Genomic DNA, 15,140 nt, shown 5'->3' with positions numbered 1-15,140 from the left:
GCATGTGTTAAGCTTTTTACAAAACTGAAATTGTGACAAGTCGAGATTGGTACAAGGCTTTTATCTGTTTGGTGCCTTCTGCACCATATTCTTTCATACCAAACAAAAACCCTCTTTTGGTCATATTTAGAGACAAGATGAGATGCCAAATAAGTCTGTGCAACTGTGATGAAAGTCACTGGAGCACTAAAACATCATGCCTACTTGGTTGCTTCTGTAGTTTAATAATATTAAAAAAAAGAATTAAAAAATATAAATTATCCTATTGTAAAGTACTTGCTTTGTATGTGGTTTTGGGTGATGGGTTAATTTTCTTAGCTCTTCAAGGTATACAGAAATGACCGCTACTGTTCCTATAGCAGCCACAGAATGCAAACCTTCACCGAATCTTTACCAAATATGGTGAAGTTTATAGAGGTATGAAGTTACGCCGTTTTCTTTCTTAAAAGGAAAGTGTTCCATCATCTGCTTGTGCTGTCCTAGCAATGTTTACAATGACTGCTGTAAATTGGAAGGAGGTGAGGAGGATGGATGATGAATTGTTTCAAAATTAATTTAGAAAAATTGGCTGACATTAGCACAAAGATACTTTCTGGCAATTCTTTCCAGCTAAGTAGCTTTAATAAAGTCTGCATCTGCATATTTCTTTGACGCTTCTAAACCTCCTCAAGTTTCCTGTGGAAATTCTTAATTCAAGTGGTTTAGAGCTCAGTTGTAAGAATCTGCATCAAATAATATGGTACAAGATATTATAAAGGTGGATGTAAACAAGTCAGGAAATTTATTGCAAGTGGCAAGTACAGGCAAAGCGTGCCCTCGGACAGCAAAGCTCTGCATGCATGGAAATTTGATGTAAAATTCCCTTTGCAAATCTGTGCAAGCTTACTTTCACTGACTACAGTATCCTAATTTTTAGGAGCCCTTCTGCTTGTTTTTGGTTTGTGTTTTGGTTTTGTGTTGGTTTTTTTTTTTTTTGCGCTCAGAGCTTCTTTGACAATTGTCTGAGCATCTGCAGCTGTACAGAATTCATTGGCTCATTTACTAGGCAGTTTTCTTCTCTGTGAAAATGAACTGCTGCGTGCCCCAAAATGGTCATACCAGCTTTCAGATTGCTTCTGAGATAGAGGACTTCATTCAGACTTTTAACAGGCTTGGGACCTCAGGGCTTGCCTACACAGTCAAATGACTGCGACATGTATAGGCAAACCCAGGGCTAGCTTTAATTAGCATTGGTAACAATAGCAGCAAAGACACAGTAGCACAGGTTCAGCAGGCGCTGAGTGAGGGGGCAGCCTACTGTGATATGTATTTTGATTGAAAACACACCTTAGAAACCCATGTTGGCCCATCTTTGCTGCTGTCACGCTGCTGGGGAGACTGCAAGCCGGCTTTGGTTGGCTGGCCCAAGCCATGGTTGCATCCTTCTGGTATGTATAGGAACTGTTGTGTTTCCATAACACCTGCGTATAAAGAAGGTTCTTCAGATGAAGATGTAGGTGAAGGAAGGAAAAAATAATTCCTGTAGGTGAAGGGAGGAAAATAATCTGGCATGGCGTTTCTTGGGTGTGGACTTTCTCTTTGATCCCATTCCATGACAGCTCATGTATAAATGTTAGGGTACATGACAAGGTATAAATCAGGGTTTGGAATAAGGCAAAGCTGGAACTAAGGTGCTATTTAGCAATGTGGCTATTGGTGTTGCTTTTAGCGTAGATCATCTCCCTGGCTCTGGGACTTCTACAGATACATCAGATGTCTGAGACCTAGGAAAGTTGCTTTTTCTGCTACCTCAAGGGACCTTGTGCGCGTCAATGAGACCCTTCTGTACTTTGCTCTGTTTTGCAATTTGCACACGTTTTTTACGATGCTGTAGTTTAAACAAGAGACAGACAGCGGCTTCATTGCTGAGGCAGGAGTGCAGAAACCATGAGATACACACCTTCTCCTCGTGTTCTCTCTGGTGCGCATAGCCAGAGCAGGGCTCTGGAGTCCATCACATGAACACAGCTGTGGAGAAGATGAGGAGAGGGAGATATTGGCATGGCAGCACTGGCAGTCCTGAACTTGGCCATCACTGTTCTTCACCACAGACCGCAAGGTGGAGGATGAAATCTGTGCTTTGTTTCCTCCTTCTGTTGCATTGAGGCCTCAAAGGCCCTCATGATTTTTGTGTCCCCAGACTTCTCCTAATTCATCTGTGAGTCACTTCCCTTCCTCCAGAGATGGACTCCTATCTTTCCAGCCATCTATTATTTTAGAAAAGTGGTGACAAGTGCCCCTTTACATACCTCAGCAAGAAATAGAGGGAACAGGGCAATCTACCCTTCTAGAGAGAGGGAAAGCTGTTTTCATGGTCCTTCCAAGTTTCTAAATGGGAAAATATCCCAGGTTGCACAGGCAGTAATGTTGAGGCTTGTCCTCAAAGACCATTTTTGCTTATAAACCTGTGTTTTGGTTCCAGGGTTTGTGCTATTCTCACTTCTAGGGTAAAATGACATTTTGCTGCTAAAAAGGGTAAGTCTCATATGGGATACGTTTGGACACAGCTACAGCTGTTCTGTGCCTGTGGTTCATTGCAGCTTCTACCTGCGTGGAATTAAAACCCTGTGCAAGGAAAAAAATGTTCATAGCTGTGCAGCTATTTTGATTTCTGCTTTTTAAACCAAATCTATTTGATACTTAATAAATTGGCTTGGGAAGAATAGAAGGATCCTAGGAAAAAAAACGGTTGCAAACTGCGTGTCCTGGCTACAAATGGTTTCTGCTTGGGGTGGGAAGCGGTTTTTAATTATCTTCTACAAAGACCGTAGAGAGATGGATGGAACAATTGTTCAAATGAAGTTATTTCCATGAGCTCACAGGCAATGAGCCTTACTTATCCAACTACATAAAACAAAACTCGGGCAATTAATTTAACGAGAGCATTTGGGACATGATATCATTCTGAGTGGACGAGCCTGAGAAAACAGCTATTTTGAATCACAGCGGGATAAGTGTACAAAACAGTATCCCTGTGCAACAGAATCCCTCTTCGCTGGGTGCCAAAAATTGGTCTGTTAGAGACATGGGTATTTGCCCAAACCTGGACTTTTGGGATAAGCAAATTCCTTTTTAAATACTCACTGTAGAGGCAAGTGAAGCCTATGTGTGACTTCAATTGCCGGAACCAACGCTTCCAGCAGGAACCTGAAGCATGAGAGATTCTGTGTGAGTTGTTGGCGCAGTTGGTACGGTGGGCACTTGCGAGAGAGAAGGCACCACTTTGTATGGTCAAATTAAATACAATCTTGGAACAAGTAATTACCAGATGTAGATCCGCTACCTTGGCTACCATGAAATAGATAGATATATTTTTTCTTCCTGGCATAGAAAGAGAACATTGAGCACTTTTCAGTAAACCTTTTTGTATCGTGGACAGTGACAGCTGGTGGAACAGCTTCTTTTCTGCAGGTGGTCAGGGGTGTCTTACAGTTGGCACCAGTAAGATGTGTGATCAGTGGCAATATCTCAAGTATCTTAGTTTTAGGAATTCTGTTCAGGTTCTGCTTACAGTAAGGGCTGTCTCTGGCTTAACTTTTCTCCAAATTTTCTCACCCCTCAAACAGGCTTATGGATCTTTAAAGCGTTTCTTGTTTTCCTCCTCCTATTTCTTGCGTTTTCAGATGTTTCAGCTTTGTAGCTCACTTTTTGAATAGCTTTATATAAAAATAACAGTGGGGTGGTGGTGGGACTGCTTGCTTTCTTTAATGAAAGAGCAAGCCAATGAACCAGCCACACAGAACATTTCTGGGAGGCACATCCTCATACTAGCTGCTACCACCTCGAACTGAGTTAATACAGATATTGAAAAACTTGTTCCTCTTCCCTTAGTGTCTGGTTTACACGGAATCACAGAATGGTAGGGGGTTGGAAGGGACCTTCAGAGGTCATCTAGTCCAACCTCCCTGCCAAAGCAGGTTCACCTAGAGCACGCTGGGTTCGAATATCTCCAGAGAAGGAGACTCTGCAACCTCTCTGGGCAGCCTGTTCCAGGGCTCTGGAACCCTCAAAGGAAAGTTTTTCCTCATGTTCCTGTGTTCCAGCTTGTGCCCATTGCCCCTTGTCCTGTTGCTGGGCTCCGCTGAAGAGCCTGGCCCCATCCTCTTGACACCCGGCCTTTAGATATTGATAAGCATTGATGAGATCCCCTCTCAGTCTTCTCTTCTCCAGGCCAAACAGACCCAGGTCTCTCAGCCTTTCCTCATATGAGAGGTGGTTCCTTCCCTTGATCTTTGTAGCCTTCCACTGCACTCTCCCCAGTAGTTCCCTGTCTTTCTTGAACTGGGGAGCCTAGAACTGGACACAGTACTCCAGATGTGTCCTCACCGAGCCCGATTAAAGGGGGAAGATGACCTCCCTCCGCGTGCTGGCCACGATCTTCTTAAATGCGCCCCAGGAGACTGTGGGCCTTCTCGACCACAAGGGCTCCCTCATGGTCAACCTGTTGTCCACCAGGCCTCCCAGATCCTTCACTGCAGAGCCGCTTTCCAACAGGTCAGCCCCTAATCTGAGGTACGTCTGGCTGGTCCAGGTTTTGCTGGGATGGGGGACAGTACATGGGGTCTCCCCGCGGCCCAGAAAGCTCTTGGGGGGCAGCAGAGGCGCCGTACGGCGCCTCTGCTGCCCCCCAAGAGCTTTCTGGGCCGCGGGGAGACCCCGAGGTGTCAGGAACGACTTGTCACCCGTGGGTTTAATCCCCCCCCGGGTGTCACCACCCTGATGACTCCGGCCTGCCACCACCACGGCCTCCCCTCACCCCCCACCCCACCCGGAGGCGGGAAGCCGTGAGGCGGCGGTCCTGGCGCGGAGGCGGGGTGTCCTCAGGCGTCCGGGGAAGGGGCGGGCTCCTTCTTTGGCCATGAGCGAGTTGCCGGCATTCGGCCGCCGCCTGCGGGACGCGGGGAGGGAGCGGCCGCAGCCGCAGCGAGGATCCGCCGCCGGCAGCGGGCGGGTGCTATGGCCCAGGCCAAGATCAGCGCCAAGGCCAGTGAGGCGGCGGCGCAGCAGCAGCAGCAGCAGCAGCAATCCGGCGGGCAGCTCCGAGGCCGCTTCTATCGCTCCACCTCCATGGCGGACCGCTCCAGCCGCCTCCTCGAGAACCTGGACCAGCTGGAGCTCAGGTGGGACCCCGGGGGGGGAAGGGGCCGCGGCCCGGCGCTGAGGGGACCGGGCAGCCGCCGAGCCGGTGGCTCCTCAGGGCGGGAGGGGAAGGGAAGGGCGCTGGGGTGAGGCTTCCTGAGGTAACCGAGGGAGGAGGGATCCCCCTTCGTCGGGGGGCAAGCTTAAAAATGGCAGCTGCTGCGCTGAGGCGAAGTAGCGTGGCCTGGAAAGAGGTGAAAAGAGGAATATGGGGCGCATTAAAAAGAGCGTGGCCAGCAGGTGGAGGGAGGTCATCTTCCCTCCTCTGCTCTGCCCTGGTGAGGCCGCTTCTGGAGTGCTGTGTCCAGGTCTGGGCTCCCCGGTTCAAGAAGGACGGGGAACTACTGGAGAGAGTCCAGTGGAGGGCTGCAAAGGTGCGTAAGGGAACGGAGCAGCTCTGTCATGAGGAAAGGCTGAGAGACCTGGGTCTGTTCAGGCTGGAGAAGAAAAGACTGAGAGGGGATCTCATCAATGCTTATAAATACCTAAAGTGTGGGTGTCAAGAGGATGGGGCCAGACGCTTCTCAGTGGTGCCCAGTGACAGGACAAGGGGCAACAGGCACAAGCTGGAACACAGGAAATTCTGTCTGAACATGAGGAGGAACTTTACTTTGAGGGTGGCAGAGCACTGGAACAGGCTGCCCAGAGAGGTTGCGGAGTCTCCTTCTCTGGAGATATTCGAACCCAACCTGCTCTAGGTGACCCTGCTGTGGCAGGGAGTTTGGACTAGATGATCTCTGAAGGTCCCTTCCAACCCCTACTATTCGGTGAACGTATGAAAATAGACATTATTCAGGGAAAGCGCAAAAGACTTTTTTACGTTTGTTGACCTTTTCGGTGCGGGGAGTCCTTAGCGAAGAGGGGATGGTGGGTTGCTGGTGGGGCAACAGTGACATGGCGTGTACAAACTCCATGGTGGATGGTGTCTGTTGTCCTGCACAGTAGCCCCATATCCCCTCTCCCGCATCTCTTGGGCAGGTGGTTCATAAGAAGGTGCAGGAAAGCTGTGGGTAAAATCTGGTGTCGTTCGGGCTCTGGAGGCTCTTGGAAGCCTTTAAGCTGCAGTGCTGAATGCTGAAGCATGAGGCTTCGTGTCTCAAGCACCTCCCTTTGCACTTACTGGTCCAACTATGGATGTTCTTGTTACCCATGTTTATGTCCACCTCCTCTCTGAAGGGTAATAAACCATGTAACTATAACGTGAATAGCATTGCGTTCGGCAGCTTAGGTGTGTTTTTCCCAAGTAATTGCGAATATGATGTGTATTTCATCGTTGCACCAAGACGTGTCCCATCTCCTCCTGCTGCTTGGTGTTCCCCAGAGAATCCCATTTGATTTTTTTCCCAATTCGGCCGCATGAGAGATGATTCCTTGCCTTTAATCAACTTCTTTGTCCTCTCAACTCTGCCTAATTACACGGTGTCCTTTCTGAGGTGGATGGATGTGTGGGGTGCCGTGGGTGTACTACTGATTCACCTCCTGCTGGTACTGTTTCAACACGCCCTTTCCTTCATTACAGCTGCATATTGATCAGCAGCTTTCACAGAACCACCCAGAATGTTTCTAGGACTTTCCTGTAATTAAAAGAGCTCTGTGGGATATAGGAGTTGTGTTTTCCCCTTTCTGCCTGTATTACTTTGCATTATTCAGGAGTGGACTTTGTGTGCCTTTATATTAGCCTTTCACTTAGCTTGATTAAATCTCCTTGAAGTCCTTCGCAGACTTCTCTCAATTTGACTAAACAAAATCACTGTCTGCAAACAAGTCTCGCTGCTCACATCGAGGTCTAGTGCATGAATGTATAATCACAAAATGAGCATCAGAATATGCAAAAATGTGTTTTAAATTTGCTGAGCAACTCTGAAACAAAGCAGACAGTTTGGTTAACCAGAAACTAAACCCCAAATTAAACTTCTCGGTTTGCTGTGGGCCTTTCAGACAGCCATAGTTCTAAATGTGGAACAGTTACGAAAAAAAAAAGAGTCAAACTAGTTTGATTAAAGTCGCTCAAGTCTTATTTATTTTCCATGCACAACTAATCAACGTGCCTCATTTCAAAGTTATTTGAATGATGGGAGGAAGAGCTTCCACACTTCTTCCTTCTCCAGCTGGTTTAGTTAGCTGTAGACCCTAATGTTGTAAATACAATAAGTGAAAATTTGTCAAAGTGAACTACAGGCTTTAATTAAACCCCTCGACAGTCCTCAGTTCTCAAGTTGTTTAAGGTCAGCTGAACCCCGTGGCAACCCTCATCCCATCGGAAATGCTCTGGCTCAAACAGCCTTCCCTTTCCCCCCTTCCCTTACACCACTAGAGCTGCTTTTCCAACAGTAACAGGGTATTTTTGTACCTCCCTGCTAGGTGTTTGTGGGGGGAGTTTTTTCTGTAGGGAAAGTGAGCAGAAAAGAGGGATTAATCTGGCTGCCGGGGTGCGAGCACCCTAGCAGGGGCGGCAAGGGGGACGGATGGCATGTTTGTCCCTTGTAAGGGCTCGGACCCTGGTGTTGCCCTGGCTGCTGGCAAATGCCAAGACATCCCGGGAGCAGCTGGAAGCAGGACCAGAGTCTCTGTTTGTGAGTCACCATGTTCTGGTGGTTATGTTAAGTGAACACGCAGTGCTGGGTGTAATGATACATGAGATAAGTCAGACTCTTGCGGTTTTTTGTTTGGTTGGTTTTTTTTAAATCTTAATTTTTTGTACTTTTGCTCCTATTCTCCTTCGGAACAACCATGTTCCCCCACATATTTGTATGTTCATGGGACCGCTCACCCGAGAAGGGAAGCTCAGTTTAAGCAGCTGAGGATGCTGGAGTGAAACCTCCTGCCTTGTCTCCGTCCAGTGTGCTCGCTCCGTTTCAGGAAAAAAGCTGCACCGTCTTCAGATGTTTCTTATTTCCTTTGAAAACTTATCTGCACCTCCAGCACACAAGCTTTAATAGTGAGCTATTTAAGTCAATGAGTAGTTTAAAGGACGGAGTTATTGCAGCTGTCATAAGAAAGCGGGTATCGAGTTTCTCATCTGGAAACAAAAGCACAGGCTGGTCCACCTGTTCCGCAGGGGAATGCTCTGCTCATGTCAATGGTATGTAGGAAAGAAAGGCACTGCGCAGCTAATCGCTCCGGACCAGGAAAAATCAGAAGTAAGGAATGTTTTTTTAGTCTTAGGTAATGGATGGAATATTTAGTTGATGTTCAAAGTGACAAATACAGTCCAAGTTAACATATGATTGGATGTTTTCATCTCTTAGAAAAAGACCATACTGCTGCATCGAGATGATTGATAATTGGGCATTAATATGAGTTTTGTGTTCTCTTTTCCTTGCCTTCTGTTCTTTGGTTGGTTGGTTTTTTGAGGCTTGGACTGTGTTTCCACCCTTTTCCACATCAGTCACCTCTGCTAGAGGTTTATCTCTTCCAATCTTTTCTTTTTTTTTTGTCCCCCACCCCAAGAAAGCCAAAGATTTACACAAACCTGTGACTTCAAAGCACATTTTAGGACAGAAGTTACAAGAGCTGACCACAAGGTGTGGACCTCTTGCGGAGAGTGAGGAGGGAAAGGAGTGCAGTCCCTGCCAGGGGGCCGAGGTCCCTCCCTGGTTGTGACCTGTGGGCCAGAGGAGCCAGCAGGACCCACCCCAGCTTGGGGGCAGGTGGCCACAGGCCTTGGTAGAAGCTGGAGAGATAAAGTAGGGTGCAGCTGTGCTGGGTATCTCACCCTGATAAAGCCCCCCTGCATCTTCTCTGGAGCACTAACTGTTTTCCTGAAGCAGGTGTGAGTGGTTTGCTTTTTTGAGGTTTTCCCCCCTAGAGTGCTGTTCTGAAATGATCCTGTCCCCTTGTTGTGACCTCTGTGGGATCCAGGTCCACAGCAGCGACAGCTGGCTGCTTCCTCCGTTCCCTTGTCTTGCCATTCCCCTACCTTCTGATCTCTTGCTCGCTGGCTGCTCCGGTGCTGCCTTTGTTGCCAGTGTGCTGTGTTATCACACTGTGCCTCCACCCTGCCCTCAAGAGGTCTCTGAAACCCGAGGAGTTTATTTTTTAGGGTTATTTAGCCCCATGTCACTGCTAATAATGGGTCAGGATGGAAATTTTTGGAAGGGATAGCAGCGGAGTGGGGGAATCCTGACATGCTGCTTCCCTGTCCCTTTGCCCCCGTGGCAGGAGCTGCTGTGCCTCCATGTGCCGTTACACAGTGCCAGGGTAGGTGCTCATTTTGACTGCCGTTTATGGAAGCAAATACACTAAAACTAAAATCCCAGTGGGTTTTAGTTGCGTGACACCCAGTATTGCAGTTGAAAAAGTGGTTAAAATAATTCCCAAGAAACAACTATTGCAAATAAAATAGTTCTCAAGATTTGGTTATATGACTTTCTGTAAAACAATGTCAATCCAACTTCTAGCTGGTAAATTATAGGGGGGTTGGGTTTTTTTTTTCAGTATACAATCATTAATTCTGATCATTTGGCTTTTAGGTCCTACCAGTAGCTGGCATTTGGAAGCAGTGATGTTTCAGGCACTCTCTTTAGAATTGCACCAATTCAGGACACATCTCTGCAATGCAGTTTTTCCACATTCTTCACAGGACCCAGCAAAGCCTGTGGAAATCAGGGATTGTTCCATATATACCTATAGTTTTTAAGTTAGTACAACAATATGCCGAATCAGATTTAAAAACACTATTAAGATTGAAATTCTGCCCTTCCAAATTTTAATTTTAAGTTTTCCAGCGGTCACAATGCATTTTTTAAATTGTGAAAATACTAGTTTATTTTAAAAAGGCATGGTGAGGCATTTATGAAAATATTGCTAGACTTCCTAAATTACAAAGCGCAGACATCTGAAGTATGAAATGACTCCACCTGCCTCGTTGCTCTTACTAACCAGTCCAAAATAATAATTAAAAGTATTTGCTGTCGGCAAGAATTTGCATTGCATTAACTTTTCCCACTCCTCCTCAGAATGAACATTAAAGGCAAGGCCTGAAGCTTGTGCTTTCACTGCCTAAATTAGGCTAAATATTTTGTAAAACAGAACCATTTCGTGATCAGGCTGCATGTGAAGTGTGGCTATTTATATCCGCAAATGCTCCCGTTCTGCCTTTTTTTTTGCCCTCCTTTCTCTTACTGCTGTTTTTCTGAAGCTACCTGCCCTCAGCCAGCCTTTGAGGAGGGAGCAGCAACATTACAGCAGTAATGTTGAAGAGTGCGGAGCATCTAAGAGACTTAACAATGTTTTGGTTTGTTTCCCCTCTTCTGGCCAGGTTTAATAAACATTTTGGGATAGATGGATTCCCGTGCTGCTTACAGCAGCTAGACCTCCCGAGCTGCATGTTGAAAGCATCTGAAACTGTCAGCCAGGTTCACGTGATATTCCGCTTTTCTGTGGGCTCTGGGAATGCAGAGTTGATGTTTTTTTGCGCAACTCTTGCAGCCGGTTGCAGCTTGGCAAATCCTCTACAAGCCCCTACCCTCAAGCCTCCAAGGGCAAAGCCAAGGCAGGGGGGATGTTTCCCTCTTGTCCCCAGTCTCCAGGGTAGACAGTTCCCAGATGTGCTTTTCCAGATGACTCAGCTGAATGCAAAAGCCCCCTCCTTAAACCCATGGTGGGGAATAAGACATAGAATCATAGAATGGTTTAGATTGGAAGGGACCTTAAAGATCATCTAGTTCCAACTCCCCTGCCATGGGGAGGGACACCTCCCACTAGGTCAGGCTGCTCAAAGCCCCATGAACTAAGGAACTGGACCCTGATTTCTATTACGGCGTTTTCACATTGCCCATGGCCAGATGGGTCTGCCCCTGTGAGCTTCAGCACAGTGAACAGGACTGGAGTAGGGGTCCTGTTTCGGGAGAAACCAAGTTTCCTGCTTCCCTGGAAGCCCAGAAATAGGAGCTGCTCCCACAGAAGCTTCCTTCCCATGTGAATTACAGCGAGCATCGCTCCATGGAAAACACCAGTGACCATGGGGGCAGGCGGTCCAGCATCTTCTCCCAGCCACCAAGGCACGCCAGGGGAGGCCTTGTCACGTTAATAAAAGTGTGTGAGCTTTGTCCCTCTCGTCTGTTTTTTTCTCCTCGTGAAAGGGGTCATTTGGCTTCGAGGCAGCGTTTGAATTTTCCAGAACGTTTGTTGCTTCGTAGGTGGGTGGCAGTGGTTCTGTGCTGCTGGCCTGGGAGCGGTGGGTAAGCCGGCCCTCCTTGCTGCAGCCTTCACCCCCAAGTTCCCTGATGGGGACTGGGTCAGTTTCTCTTCTAGTTAAGCAGCTGATAATAATTGCCAATTAGCTACAGGACTTCTGCTATGGGGCTGTAGTACTGTCAGGCTCTGAATATCCAGACTAACCGCGGAGTAGGATCGAACAGTACTGTTGGTAAAATAAAAGATCTAAGTCTGATCGAATTACTGTTGTTTTGGGGTTTGTTTTTTTCCCCCATTTGTTTGTGTTTTTAAATTACATTGAGTCTGGAAAAGTGAAGTTAAGATATGGGAGAATGTCATAAAATCAGAGAGTCTGGCTCACGGATAATTAAGAACTGACTGTACTTCTTAAGCTGGAGTTTAAAGAAACACTTCTTGGCAGCTATATAGGTGAACAGCTATTTTATTATTTAAACATCTTGTTTGGTTCAACCATGGGCAGGGTAGAGGCTTTCCGTGACGCAGCATCTGCTATGGAACAAGAGAAAGAAATCCTGCTAGAAATGATCCACAATATACAGAACAGCCAGGACATGAGGCACATCAGTGAAGGTGAGAAGCTGCTTTGCTGTAATGCCTGCAACTGACCCAAAGTCTAAACAGCCCATTCCGTAGGGAGCAGCTCCGTTTGCTTGCTCCTGCTGGTAAAGGTATGGGCGTTGGAGCCAGCTAAGGTTACTGAAGGGCCATCCATTACCCTGGGATCCCCTTTTTCTTGACTGCGTAAATTCACATGTTCTTCAGCTGGATGGTCTGCCATGACTGTCACTACTGCGTATGTGACAGCCCATACTTGGTTCACCGGTTTATTTTCAAAATCGGGGTTAACATAGCTCAGCTGAGGGAGAGAAGTTGATGATGATGATTAAATATAGTTGAAAAACCAGCATTCTAATGGCTTTGACTGCTGGACAGGCATGAGTGCTACAAAGCGTACTGCCTGCAAAAACCTGATGATTAAGATCATTGTCATGATGGTACGATATATGGCTTTCAATATATTCCCTGAATCTGTATGTTTTACAATAGGAGCTTTAAATTGCTGGCTCGTTGGCTCTTTAAGACTCTACATGTCAAATATGTTGTGTTGTATTTTAGGAAAAGACACAGGTTTTCAGAAAATAGAAAACCATATTTTTCATGGCCTCTAATTGCATCTGGTAGTCCGAAATCAGTTTTCTCTTTATGGCCTTCTGGGTACAGACTAAATCTCTCCCTTACAGAGGCACGGAAGGTCCTTAATGTGCCTGTTCTGTTAATGAACAATGTTTCCTGCTAATAGTGTATGCTTTGCTTTAATGTGACGCAGCAACATTGTCTCAGCAGCGGAAGAGCATTGCTTACATTTTTAATAGAGCTTAATGCCACATTTCAAATCAGAAGACGCTGGCTTCTGTGAAATAAGTAGGACTTATGCAAATGCAAAAAAAAAATAATTTCTGGCCCCTGGAAATCTTGCTGATTGTCACTTACTTAAAAAACCAGCCTTGTTTATTGCAAAGTGGTAGGAGTTTGATTGTTTTGATGATGTTATCTGCACAGGAAACTATTTGCCTGTAACTTAGAATACTTTCTTGTTTTCGATTTAGGTGAGAGAGAAGAACTTAATTTGACTGCTAATCGTCTGATGGGCCGAACCCTCACTGTGGAGGTTTCTGTAGAAACCATCCGAAACGCCCAGCAGCAGGAATCCCTACAGCATGCCACCAAGATGATCGATGAAATTGTCAATAAACTTCTAGATGATTTGGAAGACGCCAAAATCCGCTTAATGTCGCTTTACGGTGCGTGCACATCTGACGTGCCGGCAGGACCCATCGATCAGAAATTTCAGTCCGTGGTAATCGGCTGTGCCATTGAGGATCAGAAGAAAATCAAAAGGCGGCTAGAGACTCTGCTCAGAAACTTAGAAAATTCTGAAAAATCGATCACGTTGCTGGAGCACCAGAAATCCTCTGTCAGACAGTCTTGCAACAGCAAACAGGATTAAACTACCCTCCTGGCTACTTCTGGCAAATCGCAGGGTGAGCAAACCTCCATAAAAAGCACACAGAAGCTAAGAAAAAAAAATTTCGCTGTACAAGCACATGCGTATATGCGAATGCACGCGCATCCAAGTATCTTTGATTGCGAGGTGCGAGGATTTAGTGGGTTTTGGTAGCATTGGCATTTTCTTTTGGCAATAATGAACGCTATCAGGACTTCCCCTGATACTGCTTGTTGTAATTGTGCTTCTGCTGAACTGTCAGACACCGTCAAAATCTAGCCTTTCCTCCATTCTCCTGGGTTTTGTTTTTTTTTAAGACTAAAGTTGTTTTGTCATGTAGTGAGATTTCAGCTTTTCTCTGCTGTATCCATAGCGTGTGAACCAGACTTAGGGGGACAAAAACCAAATCGTGGCAATAAATCAAAAACATTAATAAACTGTGTATTTTCATAAACAACACACTGTCATACTCATTACCATTTATCATTTTTAATAATTTGTCACTATTCATAAGCAGGTCACAATACTTCCAAGAGACAGACATACCTCCAGGTCGTAACTGCGGACGTGGAAAGTGACGCATCCATCCAAAGGTGACAACCCAGGCTAGAAATGAGCTCCAGCTCTGGCAAAGCCCCCTCCCTCGCCTGCCCCGTGAACCACCCTGCCTCCCACCATCTAGCTGTAGTTTGAGGTTGCTGTGTATTTTTTTTTTCAAAGATAAGATAATAAAGGGGAATTGTATTTTATCAGCTGCTGCTCTGCAAATTTGCTTTGTGTCATCATCTGTGAAGCACCAGAGCAAAACAGTTGGATTCTCAACTGGCAGGTAGTATAGTTGTTTCTTGGGTAGGATGATAGTACGCTCTTTAAGTTTAACATTCCTTGTGTGAGTGGGTTTTTTTAAGTTTTTTTTTTCCTCTTCCACCCTCTCACTCCTAATTTCTGCTTATTATTGCCGTGCTTTGTGGCTGCGGGTCAGAAGTTGCATGTTTTAGGGTAAGCCTGGAATTCTGCAACCCCCTCCCCGCACCGCCTCTCAGTCTTGCTCTGTTCCACCAAGGGTGGTGGTCACAGAGGGGAGCGGCAGCCTCGGCGGCTCAGCCCTGCCCCGTCTCAACTCGGATCAAAGCTCAGCTGGTGGGTGCGGGATGGGACAGAGTGACGCCACCAACCCCAGCTCCCTCCGTGGCAGCCGCTTCCTTGAGTGTTGCAGCCCGAGCAGCACTAGCCCAAGGTGGGACCTCTTCATGCCAGGCTCCTCCTGCTCAGCTGCAGCTCTGGAGCTCCACGGGGCTAAACACCTTGAGTGTGTGCAGGCTGCAGGGAACCTGGCCCCGCTCTTCTTCCAGCCTTCAGCAGCTACGAGATGCTGTCGCTGCGTTTTATCCACACAGCTGGCACTCCAGAGGGTGCTTTTAACACAATTAATGTTTCAGCTTTGAGACTGTGAAAAGACTTTGGTGAGATTCATTCTGAAATTCCATTTTAGCAATAACTAGTCTCTTTTCATATGTTTTAGATCCTCGTGAAGTTTAACAAGAGGAAGAAAAGCTTCTGGCTATTTAACAGCATTCAATCCCTCAACAATAATATACAGTGCAGGTTGTTTTCAGAAATCAGGCTGTGAAATAGTTAAGTTGAACGCAGCCTATCGATGCTTAGACTGTTCCTTCAGTATTTGGTTTTTTTAAGGTTATATTATAACCTTAATATTATATATATATTATAATAATATTATATATTATAATATATATTATAATATAACCATTATAAG

The 15,140-nt window shown here is 46.2% G+C and overlaps 1 protein-coding gene across 4 annotated transcripts; it reads left to right on the top strand.

Annotated features, from left to right (window-relative positions):
- Positions 1 to 4,887: 4,887 nt before the first annotated feature.
- On the top strand, positions 4,888 to 14,114 carry BAG2 (BAG cochaperone 2). 4 transcript variants are annotated; one of them, XM_074581538.1, is made up of 4 exons: positions 4,888 to 5,159; positions 11,819 to 11,928; positions 12,966 to 13,400; positions 13,881 to 14,114. In XM_074581538.1, exons 1-3 carry the CDS (start codon positions 4,996 to 4,998, stop codon positions 13,364 to 13,366), a joined length of 675 nt encoding a protein of 224 aa, XP_074437639.1. In that variant the 5' UTR covers positions 4,888 to 4,995; the 3' UTR covers positions 13,367 to 13,400; positions 13,881 to 14,114. The 4 variants fall into 4 exon arrangements, with proteins under 4 accessions (XP_074437639.1, XP_074437638.1, XP_074437637.1 ...); XM_074581536.1 differs by having other exon boundaries at positions 4,898 to 5,159; positions 11,824 to 11,928; positions 13,881 to 14,111; XM_074581537.1 differs by lacking the exon at positions 13,881 to 14,114 and having other exon boundaries at positions 12,966 to 13,808.
- The last annotated feature ends 1,026 nt before the right edge of the window (positions 14,115 to 15,140 follow it).

Source organism: Larus michahellis, chromosome 3 (assembly GCF_964199755.1).
Source record: "Larus michahellis chromosome 3, bLarMic1.1, whole genome shotgun sequence".
Lineage (NCBI taxonomy): Eukaryota > Metazoa > Chordata > Aves > Charadriiformes > Laridae > Larus > Larus michahellis.
Note: the sequence above shows the minus strand (reverse complement) of the source record. Positions and strands in the feature narration are given on the sequence as shown.